This window comes from Pseudorca crassidens, chromosome 21 (assembly GCF_039906515.1).
Source record: "Pseudorca crassidens isolate mPseCra1 chromosome 21, mPseCra1.hap1, whole genome shotgun sequence".
Taxonomy (NCBI): Eukaryota; Metazoa; Chordata; class Mammalia; order Artiodactyla; family Delphinidae; genus Pseudorca; species Pseudorca crassidens.
The window spans coordinates 25,237,359-25,259,974 of NC_090316.1; the positions used below are offsets into that span (position 1 = coordinate 25,237,359).

Genomic DNA, 22,616 nt, shown 5'->3' on the forward strand with positions numbered 1-22,616 from the left:
TTCCTTCTCCCATAGTGAGCAACCTGGGTCCCATTATCCTTAATGTATCAGTTAATCTACTCAACTGCCTGAATGTTTCTGATCTCATGTTCCCACGGCTGCCCCACCTCACTTCACTCTGTGGGTTCCTGTACTTTGGACTAGACAGCTGCCGCCCTCCTGTACAGGAGACCCTTCCTTCTGCTTGGGCCCTGAACCCCGCTCTGGGCTGTCCCTCCCTCCTGCGCCCATCCTCACTGCCACACGTGGGCTGCAGCACTCCAGGCCTCCTCCCACCCACCTCTTTATGCCAGTACTCCACACTGGGATGCTTCTGCCCTGCTTCCCTAATGTCTGCCATATTAAGTATGTTAGGGCAGCCATAAGTACCAACAGACTGGGTGGCTTGAACAACAGGAGTTTATTGTCTCACAGTTCTGTGGACCAGAAGTCCTAAGTGAAGGTGTCAGCCGGGTTGGTTCTTTCTGGGGCTCTAAGCACAAGTCTCCATGGGGAGAAGTTTCTCCTTGACTCTGGTGGTTGCTGGCAATCCTGGACTTGTAGACGCATCACTCCAATCTTCAATCAGTCCAGTCTCTATCTCTGTCTTCGTTTCACTTCTCCTCTGTCTGTGGGCCTTTGTCCAGATTTCCCTCTTCTTGTAAGGACATCGGTCGTATTGGATTTAGGGCCTGTCCTATGGCAGAATGACCTCATTGTAACTTGATTGCATCTACAGAGACCCTATTTCCAAATAAGGTCACATTCACAGTTTCCAGGTGGACATAAATTTGGGGGAACACTGTTCAATCCATTGCCTCTGCTTTGCTCAGTTCCACCTAATGTGCTTTTGGACTAAATCGTTCATAAAGGGAGGGAGGGAGGAAAGAAGGGTAGAAGGAACTCTCTTAGTAGTTTTGAGAAGAATGTTCTCTGTTGCCATATTCTTACTTTCTAAGCTAAAATTAGGGCATTCTGCTGACATCAGGACTCTTGGAAAACACAGGACTTGGAGAGAGCACAGGATGGCACTCACTGTCATGTTGTGGGACTTTACAAGTCCCCACGGGGACTGCACCCCTCACGATACCTTTTCTGGAAAGCATTGCAGCCCGTTACTCTAACTGTTCAGGAAGAGCTTGATATGGTGCTGCCTGGGGTTGGGATGCCCCCTCCCTGACCCCCCGTCCCCTAGCTGCCCAGTTCCAAGCAACAGTGTCTTGGTGCCCCTTGTCAGTCCCGTACTAGGCGGTGCTGCCGGCTGTCTCTGAAGAATCGCTGGAGCAGTTGGGAAGGGTGAGCCCTGACTGTCATCAGCACCGTCCGAGAAGGGAGCATTGTCAGTGCTGGGACCCAGCAGCCTGGGGCAGCCACCCCCGCCCAGCTTGCCCTGGAAGTTTACTGCCCCGATGCTTGAAAACCGACCCCACTCCCTGCTTCTTTTCACTTATTACCTTGTATTATATTCTGAGCTGTCTTAACTTATATATTACTTATATAGAATATATAAAAACACATACACAGAGTATATAATTATGATTATTAACTATATCAACATATATATTCGGAGCATTTTCCCATGCCAATGAAATATTCTTCCATAGTTACAGTATTCCATGATTTGAGCCTACCACATTTTATTTAACCATCTTCCTACTGTCTGATATTTGGGTCAACTTAAAATTTTTGCTACTGTAAATAATGTTCCATCAAACATCCTTGACCTTAAATTTGTGTCTGCAGAAACTATTATTAAATAGCCACTATTTTTTTTTAAACATCTTTATTGGAGTAGAATTGCTTTACAGTGGTGTGTTCGTTTCTGCTTTATAATAAAGTGAATCAGCTATACATATACATATATCCCCATATCTCCTCCCTCTTGCGTCTCCCTCCCACCCTCCCTATCCCACCCCTCTAGGTGGACACGACGCATGGAGCTGATCTCCCTGTGCTATGCGGCTGCTTCCCACTAGCTATCTATTTTACATTTGGTAGTGTATATATGTCCATGCCACTCTCTCACTTTGTCCCAGCTTACCTATCCCCCTCCCCGTGTCCTCAAGTCCATTCTCTACGTCTGCGTCATTATTCCTGTCCTGCCCCTAGGACATAACCATTTTTTTAGATTCCATATGTATGTGTTAGCATACGGTATTTGTTTTCCTCTTTCTGACTTACTTCACTCTGTATGACAGACTCTAGTCCATCCACCTCACTACAAATAACTCAATTTCGTTTCTGTTTATGGCTGAGTAATATTCCATTGTATATATGTGCCACATCTTCTTTATCCATTCATCTGTTGATGGACACTTAGGTTGCTTCCATGTCCTGGCTATTGTAAATAGAGCTGCAATGAACATTGTGGTACATGACTCTTTTTGAATTATGGTTTTCTCAGGATATATGCCCAGTAGTGGGATTGCTGGGTCGTATGGTAGTTCTATTTTTAGTTTTTTAAGGAACCTCCATACTGTTCTCCGTAGTGGCTGTATTAATTTACATTCCCACCAACAGTGCAAGAGGGTTGCCTTTTCTCCACACCCTCTCCAGCATTTATTGTTTATAGATTTTTTGATGATGGCCATTCTGACTGGTGTGAGGTGATACCTCATTGTAGTTTCGATTTGCATTTCTCTAATGATTAGTGATGTTGAGCATCCTTTCATGTGTTTGTTGGCAATCTGTATATCTTCTTTGGAGAAATGTCTATTTAGGTCTTCTGCCCATTTTTGGATTGGGTTGTTTGTTGTTTTGATAATGAGCTGCATGAGCTGCTTGTAAATTTTGGAGATTAGTCCTTTGTCAGTTGCTTCATTTGCAAATATTTTCTCCCATTCTGAGGGCGAAATAGTAGACTGGCACTTTGCATGTCTTATTTAAGCATTGCCACAAACCCTAAGGAAATTATCCCCATTTTACAGATGAGAAAACCGAGGCATAAGGATCTTGGGTCCTGCTACCCTCTGCATTTGGTTCCTGAAGCATTGCCCTGGGGAGCGGCCTTAGGTACTGATGGAAATACTCCCAGACCTGGACGACTCCTACAGGAGTGGAGATAGTGGCAGAGACTAAGGAATTTCTGAAGTTTTAGGGGAATAGCACATCGATTTCTCATTTAAGGGCACAACTACCCAGTCCTTGTCTCACATAAGGTATGGTGATAAAGAGGTGGCAGTAGCCACAGCTGTGGTGGACACAGGAGCTGCCGAGGCCATCCCTAGTCTCCACCTACCTGTGGATGGCCACGCTGTCCCAGAGTCACAGTGGCAGTCGGACCTCCAATAATGTCCTGCATCTTGGCCACCAAGTTAAATAAGGACAGTGCTAGGCCCTGTGGAGATCTAATCACGTATTCAGAAGTTCCAGGTCAAATTAATTAGCTGAGTCAGACAAGATCGATTATCATTAATATCTAGATATTTCTTGGGGCTGTCATATCAGTGTGAACAAAATGATCCTTGTGGTAATAGTTGAATCTGCATTGGTCAGGGAAAGCTTTTTTGGAAGGGTAGATTTAAAACTGGCCCCCGAATTCCAAGAGAGAAGTGAGCTGGTGTAGAGCGTGTAGGACACAATGGCGCTGAGAGATTGAAGCTGGTTGGAGTGGAATTTGTGGACTGGGGGTTTGGCACTTTTCAGAGGTCCTGAAACTAAAAATGAGGGAGGAGAAAAAAGGCCTCATAGGCAAGCGATTGCTCTTCATACACACGGAAGGGTGTGGAAATTGACAAATACCCATAATGCCTAGCACTTTATTGGTTTTCAGTACCTTACAAAAGTATTCCTGTGAAATTAACTCTGAGATGGTGGACCATGGCTTCCATGGGATTTAATTGTGTTCCTGAAATAGTTCTCCAGGTGAATCAGTAATAGGCAGAGACAGGCAGGGTGCACTTTCCTCCTTGCCTGGTTTTATAAGACCCCTCTAGGACCCAGGTGGCCAGTGCTGGGGCCAGGTGACCCTGTTTTATGGCAGAGGCAGAGACTAAAATGAAACAACTGGAGAACACACCCAGTGACTCAAGTTAAAAAAAAACCTCTAATTCTTTCCTGTTGCTTCCTAAAGAGGGGATGGAGGTAAAGGGGTAGAGAGTGGAAAAATATTTTTATTTTGGAGTATGGGAATAGAGAAATACTGTTTTCCTAGTACCAATTACAAAAATAAAGCTCCAGCTGGACAGGATATGCAGTGCGTCTTGCTGATTTCCACCAGCCAGGAAGGTAGTAAAAGGGGCAGGAAGTGTGCATTGAAGGGGGTGGACTGGGTAACCAGGTTGGGACGCTGCTTTCTATTCATTAGGCCCGGTGAGTGCAGCCTGAGCGGTGCTCCCGCTGGCAGGGCTCCTAGGGCGGGTGCCGGGAGAGACTGGGAGGCACTGGGCTCTCAATGCCTCTTTATGTGGTCCCCAGTTTGGCCTCATGGTCCAAAGGCTAAGTAAGGGCCTAGGACTCCTGTTTAAATCTGAGCTCTACCACCTGCTGTGAGCTTGGACAAGTTACTTATTAACCTTGTGTGCCTCAGTTTCTTCATCTATCAAATGGGGATTTTAGTAGTACCTACCTTACAAGGTTGCTGTGAATCAAGTGAAGTAATACCCCTGGCCAGCTTAGAACTTTCCTAACCCTTCATCCTTGTTATCTAGTGTTAGTGTCATGGTGGTGTGGCATGGGATACTCTGGGCAATCCCTGTTTTCCAGGGCTCACAGGTCTAGGCGGGATAGGATGGCTCACAACAGAAGCTCCCCCACTTAACATCAGGCTGGCTTCCCAAAGTTAATTCAGCTTGCCGAGGGTGAGTCAGGCCTTATTCAAACTGGCCTGACTAAAAACTCAGAATAGCGCAGTTTCAGGTGGGTAACTTGCCTTTTCAGGAACCCCACAGGGGTGTCTTCTGAAGATACTTTGTTTTTACCTGGCACTGGACAACTCACTGTGATTTGGAAAGACTAGAACCGGCCTTGAAACTGTGTGTCTATCTTTGGGAACAAATGGTTCCCCATTCACGCCAGCCACATCTCGGGTGTTCGGTAGCAGTGTGTGGCCAGTGGCTACCTTGCTGAGCTGTGTGCATATAGAACATGTCCAGTATTGCTGGATAGGGCTGGTCTGCATTTATTGGCTACCTGCTGGGTGCAGAGTGCAAGGCTGGCTAGTTCTACATGTTAACATATGTAGCAGTGTTAACAGAGGTTTGTTTCAGTGGACAAAGGCACATAAAATTGCAGCAAAGAATATAAGGCAGCATAAGATGCGTGTTAGAGGCAGTGTGGTTTTTTTGTTTTTTTTGCGGTACGCGGGCCTCTCACTGTTGTGGCCTCTCCCGTTGCAGAGGCACAGGCTCCGGACGCGCAGGCTCAGCAGCCATGGCTCACGGGCCCAGCCGCTCCGCGGCATGTGGAATCTTCCCGGCCCGGGGCACGAACCCGCGTCCCCTGCATCGGGAGGCGGACGCTCAACCACTGCGCCACCAGGGAAGCCCAGAGGCAGTGTGTTTCATGGATTCAAGGGCAGTTGTGAATTGGCCAGGGTGGGCTTTGTGGAGGAGATGGCATGTGAACAGTCTATAAAGGGGTGCCTGACTACTGCCAGGCAAGACCTTTCTCCTGAGCTCTGGCCTCAGATATCTAATTGCCCATCCAACGTCTCTTGGGCTATCCCAAAGATATCTCAAATTCAGAAGATCTGAAACCAATCTCAGTATTTCTCCTCTCGTTTTTTGAAAATTGAAGTATAGTTGGTTTACAATATCATGTTAGTTTCAGGTGTACAGCAAAGTGATTCAGCTTACATATATATATATATATATATATACTTTAAAAAAATTCTTTTCTATTATAGGTTATTACAAGATATTGAATATATTTCCTTGTGCTATACAGGAAATCCTTGTTGTTTATCTGTTTTATATACAGTGGTGTGTATATGTTAATCCCAAACTCCCAATTTATCTCCCCTCACCCCACTATCCCTTTGGTAACCATAAGTTTCTTTTCTGTGTCTGTGAGTCTATTTCTGATTTGTAAATAAGTTCATTTGTATCATTTTTTTAGATCCCAAGTAAGTGATATCATATGATATGTGTCTTTCTCTGTCTGACTTACTTCTCTCAGTATGACCATCTCCGGGCCACTTGCAGCAACATGGATGGGCCCAAAGATGATCATACAAAGTATTTCTCCTCTTAAACCTTCCACGTTCCCTGTTGCAGAGTGGTCTACAGAAGGACAAAAGGCGGTCACAGATAAGTTTGAAGAAGGAAGGGAGTCAGACATTCAGAAAGAAGAGTGGTGGCCTCTGTTTTTTTCTCTGGAGCTGGAGACAAGATCATTTGCTGGGATTGATGAGTGTGGAAGTGAGGTTGGAAAAATCTGAAAGTGCTCCCATGGGGAACAGGAAGCACTGATGAGGGAGAAGAAGAAGAAGAAAAAAAAAAAGACCTGCAGAGACTTTTTGAAAGCTCTGGTGAGGTGATAAACCATAAATCTATAATGGCATTATTATTATTATTATGACAGGGTACTATTCAGCCCAGTCCTGAATTTTTGCCACCGGAGCAAACAAGAGGGAGAGACCCATATGTAGTAAAGTGGTTGGGCAGCTGTGTTTGGGAAGAGTGGGACCAGAGAGTGGACATACTAGGGAGAGGAAGCGGGGAAGTGGAGCCTGAAGGGCAAAGATGGACCCTCTCTTGGAAAAGTGCAGATGCACAGATGCAACGTGTGCCATATGTTTCTAAGGCTGACTCCCTGGGTAGAGAACTTCTGTTCTCTTTAGGCTGCGTTGAGAACTGTTTTCTAGAATGACCGTTGGCTCACCTGCAGTACTGAAAGCCAGAGATATTTTGGTGTCTTTCTAGCACACGTGTGGAGGCCATAAGTCAATTTCTCTGTCAGCTTATGGTTGTGATTCAGAGGCTAAATCGTACTGTTTCAGGTACCAGGGTAGACTGTGGTCAGAGGCAGGGAAATTTTTGTAAAGGAGCTATGGTAATGTCTTCTAAAAGGGTATAGAAAACACGCCTAATAAGAAAATTGTGGGTAGAATGGCAAATATGCAAAAACTATAGTCTGGGTGATTCTCAGTATGGGAAACTGTTTCTGTGGTATTTAGAAGTATTTAGACTTTTAATTTCATATGCATTTATATTCCATTCATGGTGAAATCTATTCCCCATCGGCCTCCCTGTTTTCCCATGACTCAACTGGAGATATTCATGAAACATACGAGACCTGGAAGGCCATTGGCTAATGGTACTAAATGGCAGTGATACCTACACTTAGCTGCATAACAGTTATCCTAGGATAATAAAAAATAACTGATTCTTAAACCCTGGAGATTCTTATTCAGTAGTTCTAGGATGGGGCCAGGGAACCTTTTTTTTTTTTTGATTCCCCAGGTAATAATGCTGCACAGGCAGTTTTGGGATGCTGGTATAGGTGAAAAGAAAATATAGCAAAGTATGCTTATGATATACTGAGCAATACTGGGTTATGATATATTGAGCTATTTATAGCAATCCTGCCACATCATTCAAGGTTGGGTTCCTGAAAAATCCATATAATAAGGGAATTCATGGTTGAATTGCTTAAAACCTGAGAAACACGGGGCTAGAGACTACAATACTTAAATGAATCTATGACGTGTCTTTTTAACGTTCAATAAAGTAAAACAGTAAGTGCATGAAATTACATCCGTGATACAATGGATAGCATACAATTGATTTCCATTACCTACTAACTCTCCTGAAGTTTAACAAAACTTTAAAATTGGTTTTGCATTGGTGTGGATAATATTATGCCGAGAGGCAAGCTTTTTTCTGCGTCGAGCGCTGCATCCAAATGCTGAATGTCTTTCTGATTTCCTGACTGCTAATTGTTGACTTGGCCCTACGGTCCCACCAGAGTATGTAGCGTGATTTGAATATTGTAGGCAGAGAAGTATTAAGTATAGCCAAATGGGTAAGTCTCAGGCCCCCTCCATAATGCAGAGTCCTTTCATCTTAGCTCTGAACATGGTATTTTCATGCCAAGCACATGCTGTTGAACTTCGCTCGTACATTTCACTTGTCTCCTGGGAGTCAGTTACCGCTGTAAGGGTTTGCCACTTCTTCTCTGCTATTTCCTTCTCTTCTGTTTTCTACTTTCCACCATGACCTCTGCCTCCCCCACCATCCACATGCTCACACACATCTGTACACACAGCTGGGAACCAGTCTAGCACAGTACGATGCTTTTTATACTTTTTTGGCCACAGTACCAATATAATAATATAAAGTTGAAACAAAAGTTTAATGAAACAATGCTTACTGTTATTTGGGGAACTCTCATAGTTTCTGTTCTGTAGTCTCATACATTAAAGTGCTTATCTTCATCCTGTAATTCAGATCTTAATCCAATAAACTGATTTCCTGACCCTCTAATGGGTTGCTACTGGATGTTTGGAATAAAAACTGTTTTAGAGGTTTCAGGCATATTCTTCCAGTCAGGAAGATCTGGGTTTGAATCTTAGCTTTTACCACTTGACAGCTCTGCATCTTGGGAAGTAGCTTCATTTCCTCATCTGTAGAGATGGAGATAAGATACTGTACCTCGTATAGATTGTTTGAAGATGGAATGAAATAATGCATGAAAAGCATTGGTATCCCATTCTTAATAAGGGCCTGAGCCAATGTGACGGGGTTAAAGAGAATGATGATGAGAATGATGGTGGTGGTGATATTCAGTTTTCAACTACAGCTTCCTCTCAATTCACATAATTTTAAACTGAAATTCTTATTTTTTCAAAAAGGTACACAAAAGTCAGTGTGGGATGTTATGTAAGAGGAACTTATATTTTGGGAAGGATTACTGCATATTCAGGAAAAATCACCACTAAAAATTGCTATTATATTCCTACAAATGTATTGCCACTTGTGCGTGCGTTTTTCTTTTCCTGCGTGTTCCCATAGCCACCATCCTGGACAGAGCTGTAGCTCTGGCTACTGGCTTCCTTGCCTCCACGTGTTCCTGCATAGAGTGCTGCTTGGTTCATGATGAAACGAGGCCATTCAGAGCTTTTAGTAGCCCCTGTAAACAAGCTGAGTATCTAGCTGGGCATTGGAGACCCTCCAGAAAGACCTGGGCTCAAATCTTGGTTCCCCATCTGGGGGCTTGTGTGACTTGGACACTTTTTTCTATTTTTAAAGTTACCTTTTCAGGCTATCCTTTTTCTCATCTCTAGAATGGGGATAATAATATTTAACTGAGTAGGGCTGCTGTGAGGGTTAGTGATGATATTTGTACACTATCCAGTCTGTGCTTCTCACACGCTGGCTGGCTCGTATGAAGCTTCCCCCATGTTGGTACATGCATCAGTTGCTCTGCCCACATCAGCAGAGACATCTTCCTCAGTTCTGCTTTGGCCATTAGTACCAGCCTTTACCTTGCCTAACTTGACCTGCAGCCTTTTCTCTGCCGAAGTGATCCCTCCCTACCTTATAAGCTCTTCCTTTACCATAAAGCTTTCGCTTACGAACCCATCTAATAATGATTTATGAACGAGTTCACCTAGTTGGCAATTAATCATACACTGCCTTCAGATCTCTATTGCAGTCTTTTATTATTATAATTATAGTATTATCAGTTAGCTTTATATAATTTATGTCTCATGCCCCCAGGTAATTTATTAATTCCTTGAGGGTAGCGATCCTGTCTTACACGTCTTTGAATCCTCCACAGCACTTAGCACAGTTCCTTGTAATAACGTGTATTTAATAAATATTTGTCGGTACACTGGATGACTGGATACTGCAGACAGCACATCCACAGGAGGATAGGGTCCAGTGCTTAGAGTTGTGAGAGAAGGTTTAATGGATGAAAATAGACTTGAGCTGGCTTTTGCTGGGAGGGTAACATGGATGTAGGTTGATACGAGGGGTGGCGCATGGCTATGTGGGGAGAACTATTAGGTGACAGGAGCCTGCACAGGCATGTTTAAAACAAATGATGCAGCTGCAGAAGAGATGACACTGAGCACTGCTGTGATTGGCTTCTGTGACACAGCCTCAAAGTTAGGCCCTGTGCTTAGCAACTCAGCTCCCATCCCTTTGCTTTCCCTGTTGCCCGGTTGCGGCTTATCTCCTGTGACGCTGTTAACTGGGAACTGATGCGCTGCGGGGCTTCCGGTAGAAATTCTCTACGTTTTCCTCTGAGTGAAGATGCCTTTATTTCCTCTTCGTTCCTGAAGGAAATTTTCACACTGTATGTAACATTTTAAAATAGCAATTATTTTCTTTGGGTGCTTTAAAGGCATCTTTCCATTGTCTTCTGTTCTCCATTGTTTCTGTTGAGGAGTCACTGTAAGCCTTCTGGGTTTTGTGTTTTTTGGTTTCTGAAGGTCATGAGCCTGTTTTTCCTCTGGCTGGTTTTAAGATTTTTCTCTATACTTTTGGTTTTCATCAAGTGTGCTACAGTATGCCCAGGTGTGGTTTTATTTATAGTTGCCAGTTTGGGGTCTGTAGTGAGTATTAAACCTGTGGTTAGGTGGTGATTGATCACTGTCTCTTCAAATTTTGCTCCTGCTTCATTCTTTCTCTTATCTTTGTGGAACTTCCAACTACCCATGTTTAGACCTTTTTAGGTCTAAAATACAGTCTTTTATGGATTTTAGGTCTGTTTTTACATGTTCCACTTTTTTGTCTCAGTGCTTCATTCTGTCTGTTTCATTGTGACCTCTCTTCTGGTTCACTATTTTTTCCCCTGGTGATGTCTAATCTATTGGTGAACCCATCCATCGAGTTCTTAATTTTAATTATTTATACTTTAGTTGTAGAATTTCTATTGTTTTATAGTCTCCAGTTCTCTGAAAAAATTTCCCATCTTGCCTTTTATTTCCTTGAATGTATTAGGCATAGCTGTTTTAAAGATTACGTCTGGAAACATTTGGTATGTGTATATTCATTATATCTGTATAAAATCTGTGTATGTATCCCTATTGGTCCATTTCTATTGTTCATTACTTCCCTTGGTTTTCTATTTTCTTGTCTTTTAGCCTTGTATTCCTAGCTGTATTGATTGAATGCTGGCCATTGTATCTGAAAAACAGCAGAGAGAATATGAGTCTTAGGATAATGTCATCTTTCCCCAAGATATGATTTAACTTAACTTCTGGTAGTTCCAGATCATTTTAATTGGGTCAAGGATTGAGCTTAATCAAAGCTGGGCTTCAGTCTTTGAGGTTAGTCTATTTCCATTTAGTTTTATCCCTTACAAAGCTTGCATGTTTGGAAAGAGGGAGGTTTCCAGGACTCCCTTTTCTTTAGCTTCAGGTCTTATCCCCCTAGTCATGAATGTGTCAACAGCTCTGCTCAGCTTTGATGCCCTAAAGCCTCCTCTTCTGGATTCGGCAGATGCCCCAAACATCAGGCTTACCATCCTGGGTTTCTTTCTTCTCCCAGATCTTGCCCTTCTAATTCTTTACTACCATCTTAGTTCTCTGATGTTTCTCAACATATTTTTAAAAACAAGCTTTGTGGGACTTCCCTGGTGGCGCAGTGGTTAAGAATTCATCTGCCAATGCAGGGGACACGGGTTCGATCCCTGGTCCGGGAAGATCCCACATGCCGCGGAGCAGCTAAGCCCATGTGCCACAACTACTGAGCCTGCGCTCTAGAGCCCACGAGCCACAAGTACTGAGCCCATGTGCCACAACTACTGAGGCCCGCACGCCTAGAGCCCGTGCTCCGCAACAAGAGAAGCCACTGTGACGAGAAGGCCGCACACCACAGTGAAGAGTAGCCACCGCTCGCCTCAACTAGACAAAGCCCACGCACAGCAGCAAAGACCAATGCTGCTAAACAAAACAAAACGAAACAAAACACACACACTTTGTCTAGGTTTCTTAGGTATTCACCAGGAGAGTTAGGTCTGAATTACCTACCATGCCATTACCAGAAGCAGCACCCCGTCAGCCAAGGATTTTATTATCTAAAATCTAGCAGAGATGTTTAGAAGTCTGTAATACAGAACACTAACATGATTTAAGTGGTATTTTAGGATGACTGATACGTCAGTGGTATGCAAAACAGAGAGGGCTTGGGAATACCTCCATAAGTAGAACAGTTGAAAGACCATCATAACTGAATACTTTCTGAAGTGAGAGTAAGGCAGGCATTACGGTTTCTGAGTCTGGGGATTTGCAGACAGACCTGAACGAGAGTCTGGGCTCTCCTACTGACCAGCAGGTTGCCTTTGGGCAGTTCCCCAACCTATCCCCTCATCTGAAATAGGGGGTAATAAAGTCCCTACCTCCTAGGGTTAAAAGAGAAGTGAGAAGCTCCCAGAAAACCCTGGTTTTCATGCGTGGCATATAGGAAGTGCTCAGTAGTAGTAGCCATTGCTGTTACTATTCCAAGACCCGAACCTCAGTTATTTAAGTTAGAATTCAAGATCACTGTTAATGACACTACTCAGGACCACAGTTAGCATGGTCAGCTTCATGGAGGATGCGATTTATGTCCTGTGTATCACAGTGAACAGCTCACGTGCCTTTATGGAGCAGCCCTGGTGCCAGTAATATTCTGAATACTTGCCACGTACTGAATTGATTTGTAGCCAATGCCATGGTTTTGAAGATGATCCCAGCCCGAAATCTCCAAGATGTAAGGATAGCTGATTTTCCAAAGTCAGGCTTGAGGGTAGAAGCTGCATATTTTAGGTTTATAGAACCATAAATTTAAGCATTTCACTTTTAAAAACAGCACAGTGTACAAGAAATGAAGCTTACAGAAAAGATAAATCAGATTATGAGCCTTCATGTTACCAACGGATTCCTAGAATCACAGATAACCTCAGAAATTATCTTTGTGAAACCTCTCCTTTTTCTAGATGATCAAAGTATCCACCAGAGAGATTGAGTGACTGGCCCGAGGACACACAGTGGTAATGACAAAGCCAGGACTGGAACACGAGCGTCCCGATTTCTGGTGTATTTTGGTCCTCTTGGCAAAAATAGCACCTCTTTGTCTTCTCTACCGAGTTCCATGCCTTCTTCAGCTCTGTTCAAGCAACGCTGGCCTGGGTGTTGCTGCCCATGGGAAACTGGCCTTAAAGAAGGAAGACCAGTCTATCATCTTGAATTTCACTGATAGAAGCTAGAAAACACATGCCACGTAGGCATGAGTTTCTGGTGCTGGCTGCGTGTAGAATTCTACCTTTCCTTTCTTTCACCGGAGGATGCATACTTGAGAGTCATGAGAAATCTATGTCAAACGGCAACCTTTTTATTCTGGGTTGTGTGGCGAGACCACTGGTAATTCATTACCTGTTCAGTGTGTTTGTCGCAGGGGGCGGGGGAGCAGGCTGTAAAATCAAGTAAGACAGAGGACGTGCCTCCAGGTAAAAGGGTTACCTTTCATTGTGTATCATCAGGCATGTCCTAGCCGTTAAAAACAGCAATACCATAGAACCTGAAATAAGTGAAGCCCTTGATAATAGAGTTTTCCCTACTCGGATCAGAAAGCTTTTTGAACTATTTCAGGTGACCGTTTTTTCCAAATGGGTTGTCTGTGAAAAAAAATAGGGGAGGGGGCTTCCCTGGTGGCGCAGTGGTTGAGAGTCCGCCTGCCGATGCAGGGGACATGGGTTCGTGCCCCGGTCCGGGAAGATCCCACATGCCGCGGAGCGGCTGGGCCCGTGAGCCATGGCTGCTGAGCCTGCGCCTCTGCAACGGGAGAGGCCACAACAGTGAGAGGCCCGCATACCGCAAAAAAAAAAAAAAAAAAAATAGGGGAGGAATATGTTATTATAATGACGGATTGGAAGCAGGGGCATGTTTCCGTGTTGCTGAGCTTGTCATCTTGTCCCCTCGGAAGCGCGTGTCACTACGTAGCTCCTCTTCCTACTGCCCTGACTTAGCTGCGCCCTTTCTGTGTCTTAAGATCTTCTCAAGAAGGAGGATCTGATCGGATTGACTGGGCAGAGCCCTTACAGTGCACACTCACCCAGTGCATCTAATGTGGACAGCTTTTCCTGATGCTCCCAGAACTCTCCATAACTCCTCTTATCATCCTGGACACAGGATGCTCCATGGGCTGTGGGAATTATCTTCTCTCCTGTCTCCCGCTAGACTGGGAGTCCCTAGATGGCAGGGACTGTCTTCTTTCTTCCTACTCCTGGAACATCACTCTTGATATATGATCTTTGAGTGGGTGGGTGAAAGAGTGAGTGAGTGGAACAACTTGAGACCCACTCAGAGCAGCTGTGTTGGGGGCTCCCTGTGGCCGTTCCATGTCCTTTTGGACTGTCCCTGCAGTTCCCGTCACTCCTGAAGCCACCAGATGAGTGGGCGGGGCCAACCTGCCATGGTGACGGCACCTTGCCTGATCTTCAGAACTGGCTTGGTCCTTGTATTGCACATCTCGGAGGGGGCGGGGTGGGGGGACGGCCGCATTTAGGCTTAGTAGGATTAGCCAAAGACCTAGAAGAGGTAGAGCTCCTACTCCCAGCGAATTTATACTTTGGTTAGGAAGAGAGGCTGAGCACAGCTGAAAAGTTTGCATTTAAGATAAGAGTTAGATAAGAAGAAAGACAACATTGGAATAGCTGCCCTGACGCAATGTTCGATTTTCAAATGAGCAGTACAGGATCCCTGGGTATTGTGGGGCCTGGAGGGGGACAGCTTCCTTCCGCTGGAGCGTCCGGGGGGGGCCTCGTGGTGGAGGAGGGCAGAGGCTGCGTCTTGGAGGACTGCTGGGGGTTGGCAAGCCCAAGAAGGAGGAACAGAGAGGCAGCGGCAGGCGGCGTCTGAGACAGCGAGTAGGTCAGAAGTGGGGCAGAGGGCCAAGGGAAAGGCAGGGGCTAGGATTTAGTTCCAGAATTGAATTAGGCTCTACAGGCAGAGGGCGGGGCCCCAGGTGGCGGAGCAGCTGCACATAGGGGAGACGGGAAGGCCTTTGTGAGCTGGACGAGGAGATTACTGAGACTTTGACCATCTCAGCCTGAAGTCATCTGAATAGAATATTCAGAGCTCGTTTTTGGAGGAGAAAATGAATAAAGGAAAGATGAGGCAGCCCAGGGTTGAAAAGAGGATGATGTCCCGCTGTGCACGAAGTCCTGTGGAAGGGATGCTTGCTCGCCATTGTCTCTGCTTTTGAATCCTGCATCGAATTTAAACTTCCGTGTAAACAAGCTGAAGATGAGTGATAGACGGCACTGTGTTAGTGACCCCGCTCTGGGTGTATTTAGGTGGACAAGGGAAAGACTGTCTAGAAATGCATCTGGAAGGAGGGGAGAGAGGTGTTATGTGGGCTGGTGGAGGACAGGTGACCCCAGGCCAGAGGAGGCAGATGGCAGTGAGGAAAGACCCTTGAGGGAACATTCCAAATAAGAGATGCTTTCGGGCTTCCCCGGTGGCGCAGTGGTTGAGAGTCCGCCTGCCGATGCAGGGGACACGGGTTCGAGCCCTGGTCCAGGAAGATCCCACAGGCTGCGGAGCAATTAAGCCCGTGTGCCACAACTACTGAGCCTGCGCTCTTGAGCCCACGTGCCACAACTAATGAAGCCCGTGTGCCACAACCACTGAAGCCTGCGTGCCTAGAGCCTGTGCTCCACAACAAGAGAAGCCACTGCAATGAAAAGCCCTCGCACCGCAACGAAGAGTAGCCCCCGCTCGCTGCAACTAGAGAAAGCCAGCGCACAGCAACGGAAGACCCAACGCAGCCAATAAAATAAATTAATTAATTAATTAATCTTTTTAAAAAAGTACTAAAAAAAGAAAGAGATGCTTCCAGGTCAAAGCGATGCTGAAGCCAGAGCTAGAGGCTGGTGCACTCTGCAGGGAGACAGACGACATCAGGAGGGGTGGCCAGTGCGTGAAAGGCCTTGGAACCGCGTGAATTGATTCCGTAAGCGCTTGCAAGTGCCCATGCCGGGGCTTCGACGCGTGTCTGTTACCCAGATACCCTCGAGGAATGACTTGGTTACTCTGTCCACCCTCGGCTCTTGGAAGGATAATACCCAAAGATATTTGTCAGGCCCTGGTCCTCTGAGTACCTGATACACTGAAGGTACCTGCCGTAAACACAGCCCAGCGTTAGGCGTCCGGGCCCTGTGACTGGCCGAGTTTCTGCGTCATGGGACCCTCTCAGCTGAGAGCAGGGGTGGCCTGCACCACCACCCCACCGAGACGGCCTCTGGGGAATGAGCACCGCACTCAAGCAGGGGCGGGGGGCTCTAGGGCAAATCCCCTGATAAGCTCTCAGGGCCCCCCAGCCCCCATAAGCTGTGCGGTTTTGAGGAAGAGGAAAATAGAAGAGGGTCAGGCAGGGGTGTCAGACTTCACGGTGCAGACATGCCAGTGGGTAGCAGAAATGCCTGATGTGTTGCTTCTCTTCTGCAGAAGGGCACCATGCCGGTGGAGAGGATGCGCATGCGCCCGTGGCTGGAAGAACAGATCAACTCAAACACGATACCAGGACTGAAGTGGCTTAACAAGGTAAGTGCGCGTGTGTGTGCGCGTCTGCTTGTATGCGCATGGGTGTGTGCATCTGTGTGAGAGAGACCCTGACTAAGCCGGTGCCTGTGGATCACCGCAAGTGAAACTGTTCTTCGTGTCCAAAATATTATGCTTATTATTTACAAAAAACAACCTAGCAAAAAGGATCGTGAAAATATGAAATTATCGTACAAGGAAGACTTATCATCCTCTCAGACTGTAGCCTCGACCCCGAGGTAAGGCTCTGGTCTCGTGGATGACTGTTGATGGGAAGCTTCTTGCTGTATTTCTGTTCAGTAATTCTTACCCTTTTCCTTCTCTAAATTCCGTTCTTCCTTCTGGTTTTCGAGGATTAGAGGACATGGAACCTGTAGGGCTTTCTGCTGGGAATGGAGCATACTGATTTTCTTTTCAGTATCTCTTTATGTAAAGAAAACTTTTGTTTTTGTCTTAAAAAATGGTTTTATTTTTATCATGAAATCCTGTTTGTGTGCCTCCCTGTCCTAAAAAAGCAGTATTGCATCATTTACACCCCCTATCTATACATAAATACTTCCTTACTTTTATCAACCTGAGAACTCTCAGTGTAGTTGATCCTGCCTCTCATGGGCGGAATCAGGAAGACATGGGATGTAAAAGTAAAGACCACCTGAAAACATTTAGTTAAAATCTAGAAAAGCAACGAATACATCATGCTTTCTCTAAGATGGCCCGAGAGAGATTGCTCTCGCACTACCAGGAATTGCAGTTCTTCGGAGCAAATGTCTTTTTCCTCTTCTGCCTCCCCCCTGCGTTTTTAATCTTAAGGACACGATGAATAATTTAGCAGGTCAGCCTTTACCTTTGTATCACGTGCTCCAGAGCTTCGAGCCAGATTGTGGCCGCTCCTAACAAGTGTACAAAATATTGCAGCATATTTTTTTTTTTTTACTAATGTTACTCCTTGCTTCATTTTATTTTTTCAGTTATCTCTCAAATCTTATTTCTTTTTGTTCTTTTCCCCTCATTTACCTATTTTTTCACTTATTTTAAGTGTAACAGTGTATGTATTTGAATGGATCTGAGTCCCTTCTGAAACAAGATGGGGTAGAAGTAAACAGACATACTTTAAGTAAAGCGTATGCTCACTTCACGTGACCTGTCATGTATTTTAAGGTCTAATGGCAAACAATATATTTTTCCAGGCTTGCAATGTCTATAGTGTTTTAGGTTTATATCCTGGAGGGGCTTTGTAATTAGCCTGTTGCAAAGAAACAGACGAGAAGTCAGGTTGCCCCTCGTCCTGCTGGGTTAGCAGGGGCGCATGCAGAGGTGTCAGTAAAGGGGAGATGATAGTCAAAGGAGAGTTGAAGAGACATAGGGTCCTCAAGGACAAGAATAACGATAGTGATAATGATAAAGCTAATTTATGGAGTGCAGGCCCTTCTCTGCGCAAGATCGTGCAGTCACTCCCATAATCCCCACTGTGGGGTAGATGCTGTTATTTTTTCCATTTTGCAGACAAGGAAACCAAGGCTTGTAGGTTTAGTAGGATTCTATTGTGAAGAACAAAGTAACATTGCCTATTATTGATTTAGGGTGTGAAATTAAAGCAGATGTTGCTGATTTCCGAAGAGAAGTAAGTTTGCTCTTGCTTTTTCTTTTTTTAAAACCCACCCACCCGTTCTGGCTGGCTCGATGCAGTGGCGCACTTACAGTGTCACTGCGTCTCCTGCACCAGGTGGGTGCTTGACGTGCTACAGTTTTTTCTCTGTAGTAGGTTGAATGGCGGCCCCCTCAAAAGATAGGTCCGCATCCCGAGCCCCAGAACTTGTGGATGTGAACTTATTTGGAAAAAAGAGTCTTGGCGGGTGTAATTAACATAAGGATTTGCGGATGAGATCATCCTGGATTATCCCGCTGGGCCAATCCAACGACAAGGGTCCTTACAAGACACAGAAGAGGAGACACACATCCACGGAAGAGGGGGCGGAGACTGGAGTGATGCAGCCACAAGCCAAGAACAACTGGAACCGCCAGAAGCCGGAAGACGCAAGGGAGGATTGTCCTCAGAGCGTCTGAAGGGAACGCAGCCCTGCTGCCCTCTTGCTTTTGGATTGCTGGCCTCCAGAACTGTGGTCGAATCCGTTTCTGTGGTGGTAAAGCCGCCCAGCGGGTGGCAGTTTGTTACGACGGCTGTAGGGAACTTACACATCCTCGCAGGGTAGCTTCCTCACCGGTACTCTGCACTGAGACACCTTTTCCTCCGGCCACTGTGCCCGTGTTTTTCGGATAGAGGACCAGAAAGTGAATGGATGCCTCTTGGTGCAAGTGAGCACTTGACCCCTCTCCGGCTCTTGGCTCGTGAGTTCCCTTCCCTGGTCCAGAGGGACAGGAGACTGTCCCCTTGTCCTCTGCTGGGCTGGGTGTGGGCCAGGCTGAAGCAAGGAGGGTGTGCTGTGGCTACAGCACACGGCACCACTCAGGACGGCGCTGTCCCAGGAGCTTGTGGGCTGCCTGAGCGCCCAATGTGGACAGAGCCGTGCCTGTCCATGTAGACCTCAGGTGGCCTCAGGGCATTTCCTCTCCGTACCCACACCTTCCCAGGGCATCTATTTATAGGTTTCTGCCAACTCAGGCTGGCTGGCGTTCGTCTGTCCACAGAAATATTTCACTCAGACCCTACTGTTATTTCCTGCCCATTCATAAGCCTAAGAATCCCTGTTCGTGGGCTTCCCTGGTGGCACAGTGGTTGAGAGTCCGCCTGCCGATGCAGGGGACACGGGTTCGTGCCCCGGTCCAGGAAGATCCCATAAGCCGCGGAACGTCTGGGCCCGTGAGCCATGGCCGCTGAGCCTGCACGTCCGGAGCCTGTGCTCCGCAACGGGAGAGGCCACAACAGTGAGAGGCCCGCGTACCGCAAAGAAAAAAAAAAAGAATCCCTGTTCGTGTTTTGAGTGGTTTGAGGCCATTCCAAATTCTCTTCTCCCGCTGGAGCCTGTTGTGACTCCTGGAACACCTGTGCTGTCTGCGGCGCTTTGTCATTCACTTGTGCCTTAGCTGTGTTCCAAGTGTCGGTCCTCACGGTGAGGCACTCCAGGCTGGCCGTGCCAGAGGGCGGGTACCAGGGCTGTCTTGATTGTTGCTGCGAGCTCAGTGCCAGGCCTCGTGCCCGACACCCAGGAGGTAACATCGTGCTGAGAATGAATGGATGAATGATGGGCGCTTGAAGGGGAGGAACATCAGTGACTCTGTTTTTGTTCTGTTAAGATAATTAGACTTAAGAACACGGGGTTGGCAGCTGTCACGTGCCTCTCAAATGGGGACACCGTCAAACCCAGTGCATTCTTAGTAGGAGACACATAGGTGGTTAATTAATGCCTTAAATTTGTTTCCACCTCCTCCTTTCAATACATGAGGGGTGGAGGGTGATGGAACGGGTCCTCTGGGTTCTTCTGGAGGAGCGGTGAGGAAGTTTGGCAAAGCAATATTAGAACTAGTTCTTGAAAGGGGTCGTGGCTTGGGCCAGTTACTTTTTATTATGAATATTTGCAAATAGACATAGTGTGCTTGAATGATCTAATGACTAGGAAGAATAGCGCAGTAAATTCCCATCTAGATTTAAAACTCACATCTAGATTGAACAATCATTAACATTTAAAAAGGATCTGTGGGGTGTGTGGTAAAGCAGCTCCCTGACACCGTACATCTGTAAGATCCAGGAAGGCTTCTTATAGAGCCACAATACCACTATAGGTAATCGTAAATTAATCGTAAGTAATCGTCACTTAAAATGTCATTACTGCCCTGTTCATATTCAGAATGCCTTGAGTATTCCCCAGATATCTTTTTACAATTGATTTGTTCAGTCAGAAGCCAAAGAATGTGTGCAGGTTGTGTTTGGTTCCTGACTATGAATGGTGCGCTCTCCCTTTTTCCGTCTCTCCATTGGCTTGTTGAAGAGACCAGCTCAGTTCTGGATTTGTCCTCATTTTTGCTTGTGGTTTCCCTGGGCTGTTTCTTGAGGAAGGAAGGAGGTGGTCGCATTCAGGTTCACCGTTTTTCTTGTCGCTCCGATTGATTCCCACCCTGGTTTTTGTTTTGTTTTGTTTTGTTTAATTAATTTATTTCTGACTGCGTTGGGTCATCGTTGCTGCGCACGGGCTTTCTCTAGTCGCGGCGAGCAGGGACTACTCTTCGTTGTGGTGCACGGGCTTCTCATTACGGTGGCTTCTGTTGTTGTGGAGCACAGGCTCTAGGTGCACGGGCTTCAGTAGTTGTGGCGCGCGGGCTTCAGTAGTTGTGGCTTGTGGGCTCAGTAGTTGCGGCTCACAGGCTTAGTTGCTCCGCAGCACGTGGGATCTTCCCGGACCAGGTCTGCACGTCCCCTGCATTGACAGGTGGATTCTTAACCACTGCGCCACCAGGGAAGCCCCCCAACCCTGGTTATTGACGTTCTTATTTCTTACCGGAGATCTGCCTGGACCAGGCACCAAGGCCCCTCCCCAAGCCTGGGAGATCATCAGGTAGCTCGCGACCTTTTCCTGCTCTGCACTTTGAGAGCAGGCTTGTGCTTGTGTAAATATCAGGTCATCTCGGAACAAAGTAAGAAGTCCAAACAAAAATAGCAAACGACATCGGAACATCTTGTAAATATTGGGGGAGTGAAGAGGCACAGGGAGATAAGAGGACTAGTTTCCGTTTGGGGCCAAGCTGTGTTTGCTCTGCTTTGCTCAAGATCATCTCGTCTTCTCAACTCGAGCCGGGCTTCTCTCTCCTGCCTGCAGGTGGGCAGAGGTCTCTATGTATCTAAACTTGAGTAGCTCCGCTACTGCATTTAGTCCTTCCGTGCACGCTGTGTGTAGACACCAGGGGTGGGGACCCGGCGCTTGGGATTCTGATGGCACAGCCTGATGTCACAGAGTCTACGCAGAGCAACGCCCTCCCTGTCCCATACAACCAGAATGTTTACTGGTCAGAATCTCTTTCAGGTTTAAAATGAGTTTTGCCATCTTTATCTTTCAACGTAGTTTTGCAATTTGAAAAACTAGTTAAAAGTTACATGTAGTTTTTTTAAAAATTTACCATTTTAAAATGTGCAATTCAGTGACATTCAGTACATTCACAATATTATGTAGCCGTCACGACCAGAACTTTTTCATCACCTCAGCGGGAAGCACTGTACCATGAAGTAGTCACTTACCATTCTCCTTTCCCTGGTTCATGGCAACCACTGATCTGCTGTCTGTCTCTTTGGATTTGCCTCTTCTGGATATTTCATATAAATGGACTCTTTCAACATGTGGCCTTTGGTGGAAGGTGTCTTTCCCTTAGCACAGTGCTTTAAAGGTTCATCCCTGATGTAGCACGTATCATACTGCGTTCCTTTTTGTGGCTGAATAATATTCCATTTTATGCATGTGTAACATGTTCTTTTTCTGTTCCATCAGTGGGTGGACATGTGGGTTGTTTCAGTCTTTTGACTATTGTTGAGTAGTGCTGCTATGAACATTCGTGTATAAATGTTTGCATGGACAGCTGTTTGTAATTCTTTGAGTGAAATTACTGGATCATGTGGTAATTTGTGTTTTGTTTTTTTTGGTGTGTTTTGTTTTTTTGTTTTTTTTGAGGTACGCGGGCCTCTCACTGCTGTGGCCTCTCCCGTTGCGGAGCACAGGCTCCGGACGCACAGGCTCAGCGGCCGTGGCTCACGGGCCCAGCCGCTCCACGGCATGTGGGATCTTCCCGGACCGGGGCACGAACCCGTGTCCCCTGCATCGGCAGGCGGACTCCCAACCACTGCGCCACCAGGGAAGCCCTGTGTTTAATTTTTTGAGGAACAGCCAAGCTGATCTCCAGAATGGCTGCGCCATTTTCCATCCCCACCAGCGATGTGTGAGGGTTCCAGTTTCTCCGCGTCCTCACCAGCACTTACTATTTTCTGTTTATTTTTTTAAAAATTCTAGCCAGCCTAGAGGATATGAAATGGTATCTTAGTGCTGTTTTGACTTGCATCTGCCTGATGATTAGTGACGTTGAGCCCCTTTTCATGTGCTCATTGGCCATTTATTTATCTTCTTTGGAAAAAGGTCTATTCACATCCTTTGCCCATTTAAAGAGGATCCGTGGTGGATAATTGCTAGGTTCAGTCATTACTTTTGTGGTTTCATGGTTTGAGCAT

General features: G+C 46.1%; 1 protein-coding gene across 2 annotated transcripts in view; it reads left to right on the forward strand.

The window, feature by feature from the left end:
• IRF2 (interferon regulatory factor 2) overlaps positions 1–22,616 on the forward strand; it is an 84,557-nt gene that overhangs the window by 27,517 nt on the left and 34,424 nt on the right. For both annotated transcript variants that reach the window (XM_067721798.1, XM_067721797.1), the window contains one exon: positions 16,361–16,456. In XM_067721798.1, coding sequence (XP_067577899.1) covers positions 16,370–16,456 — 87 coding nt within the window. In that variant the 5' untranslated portion in view covers positions 16,361–16,369. The remainder of the gene's footprint in view (positions 1–16,360; positions 16,457–22,616) is intronic.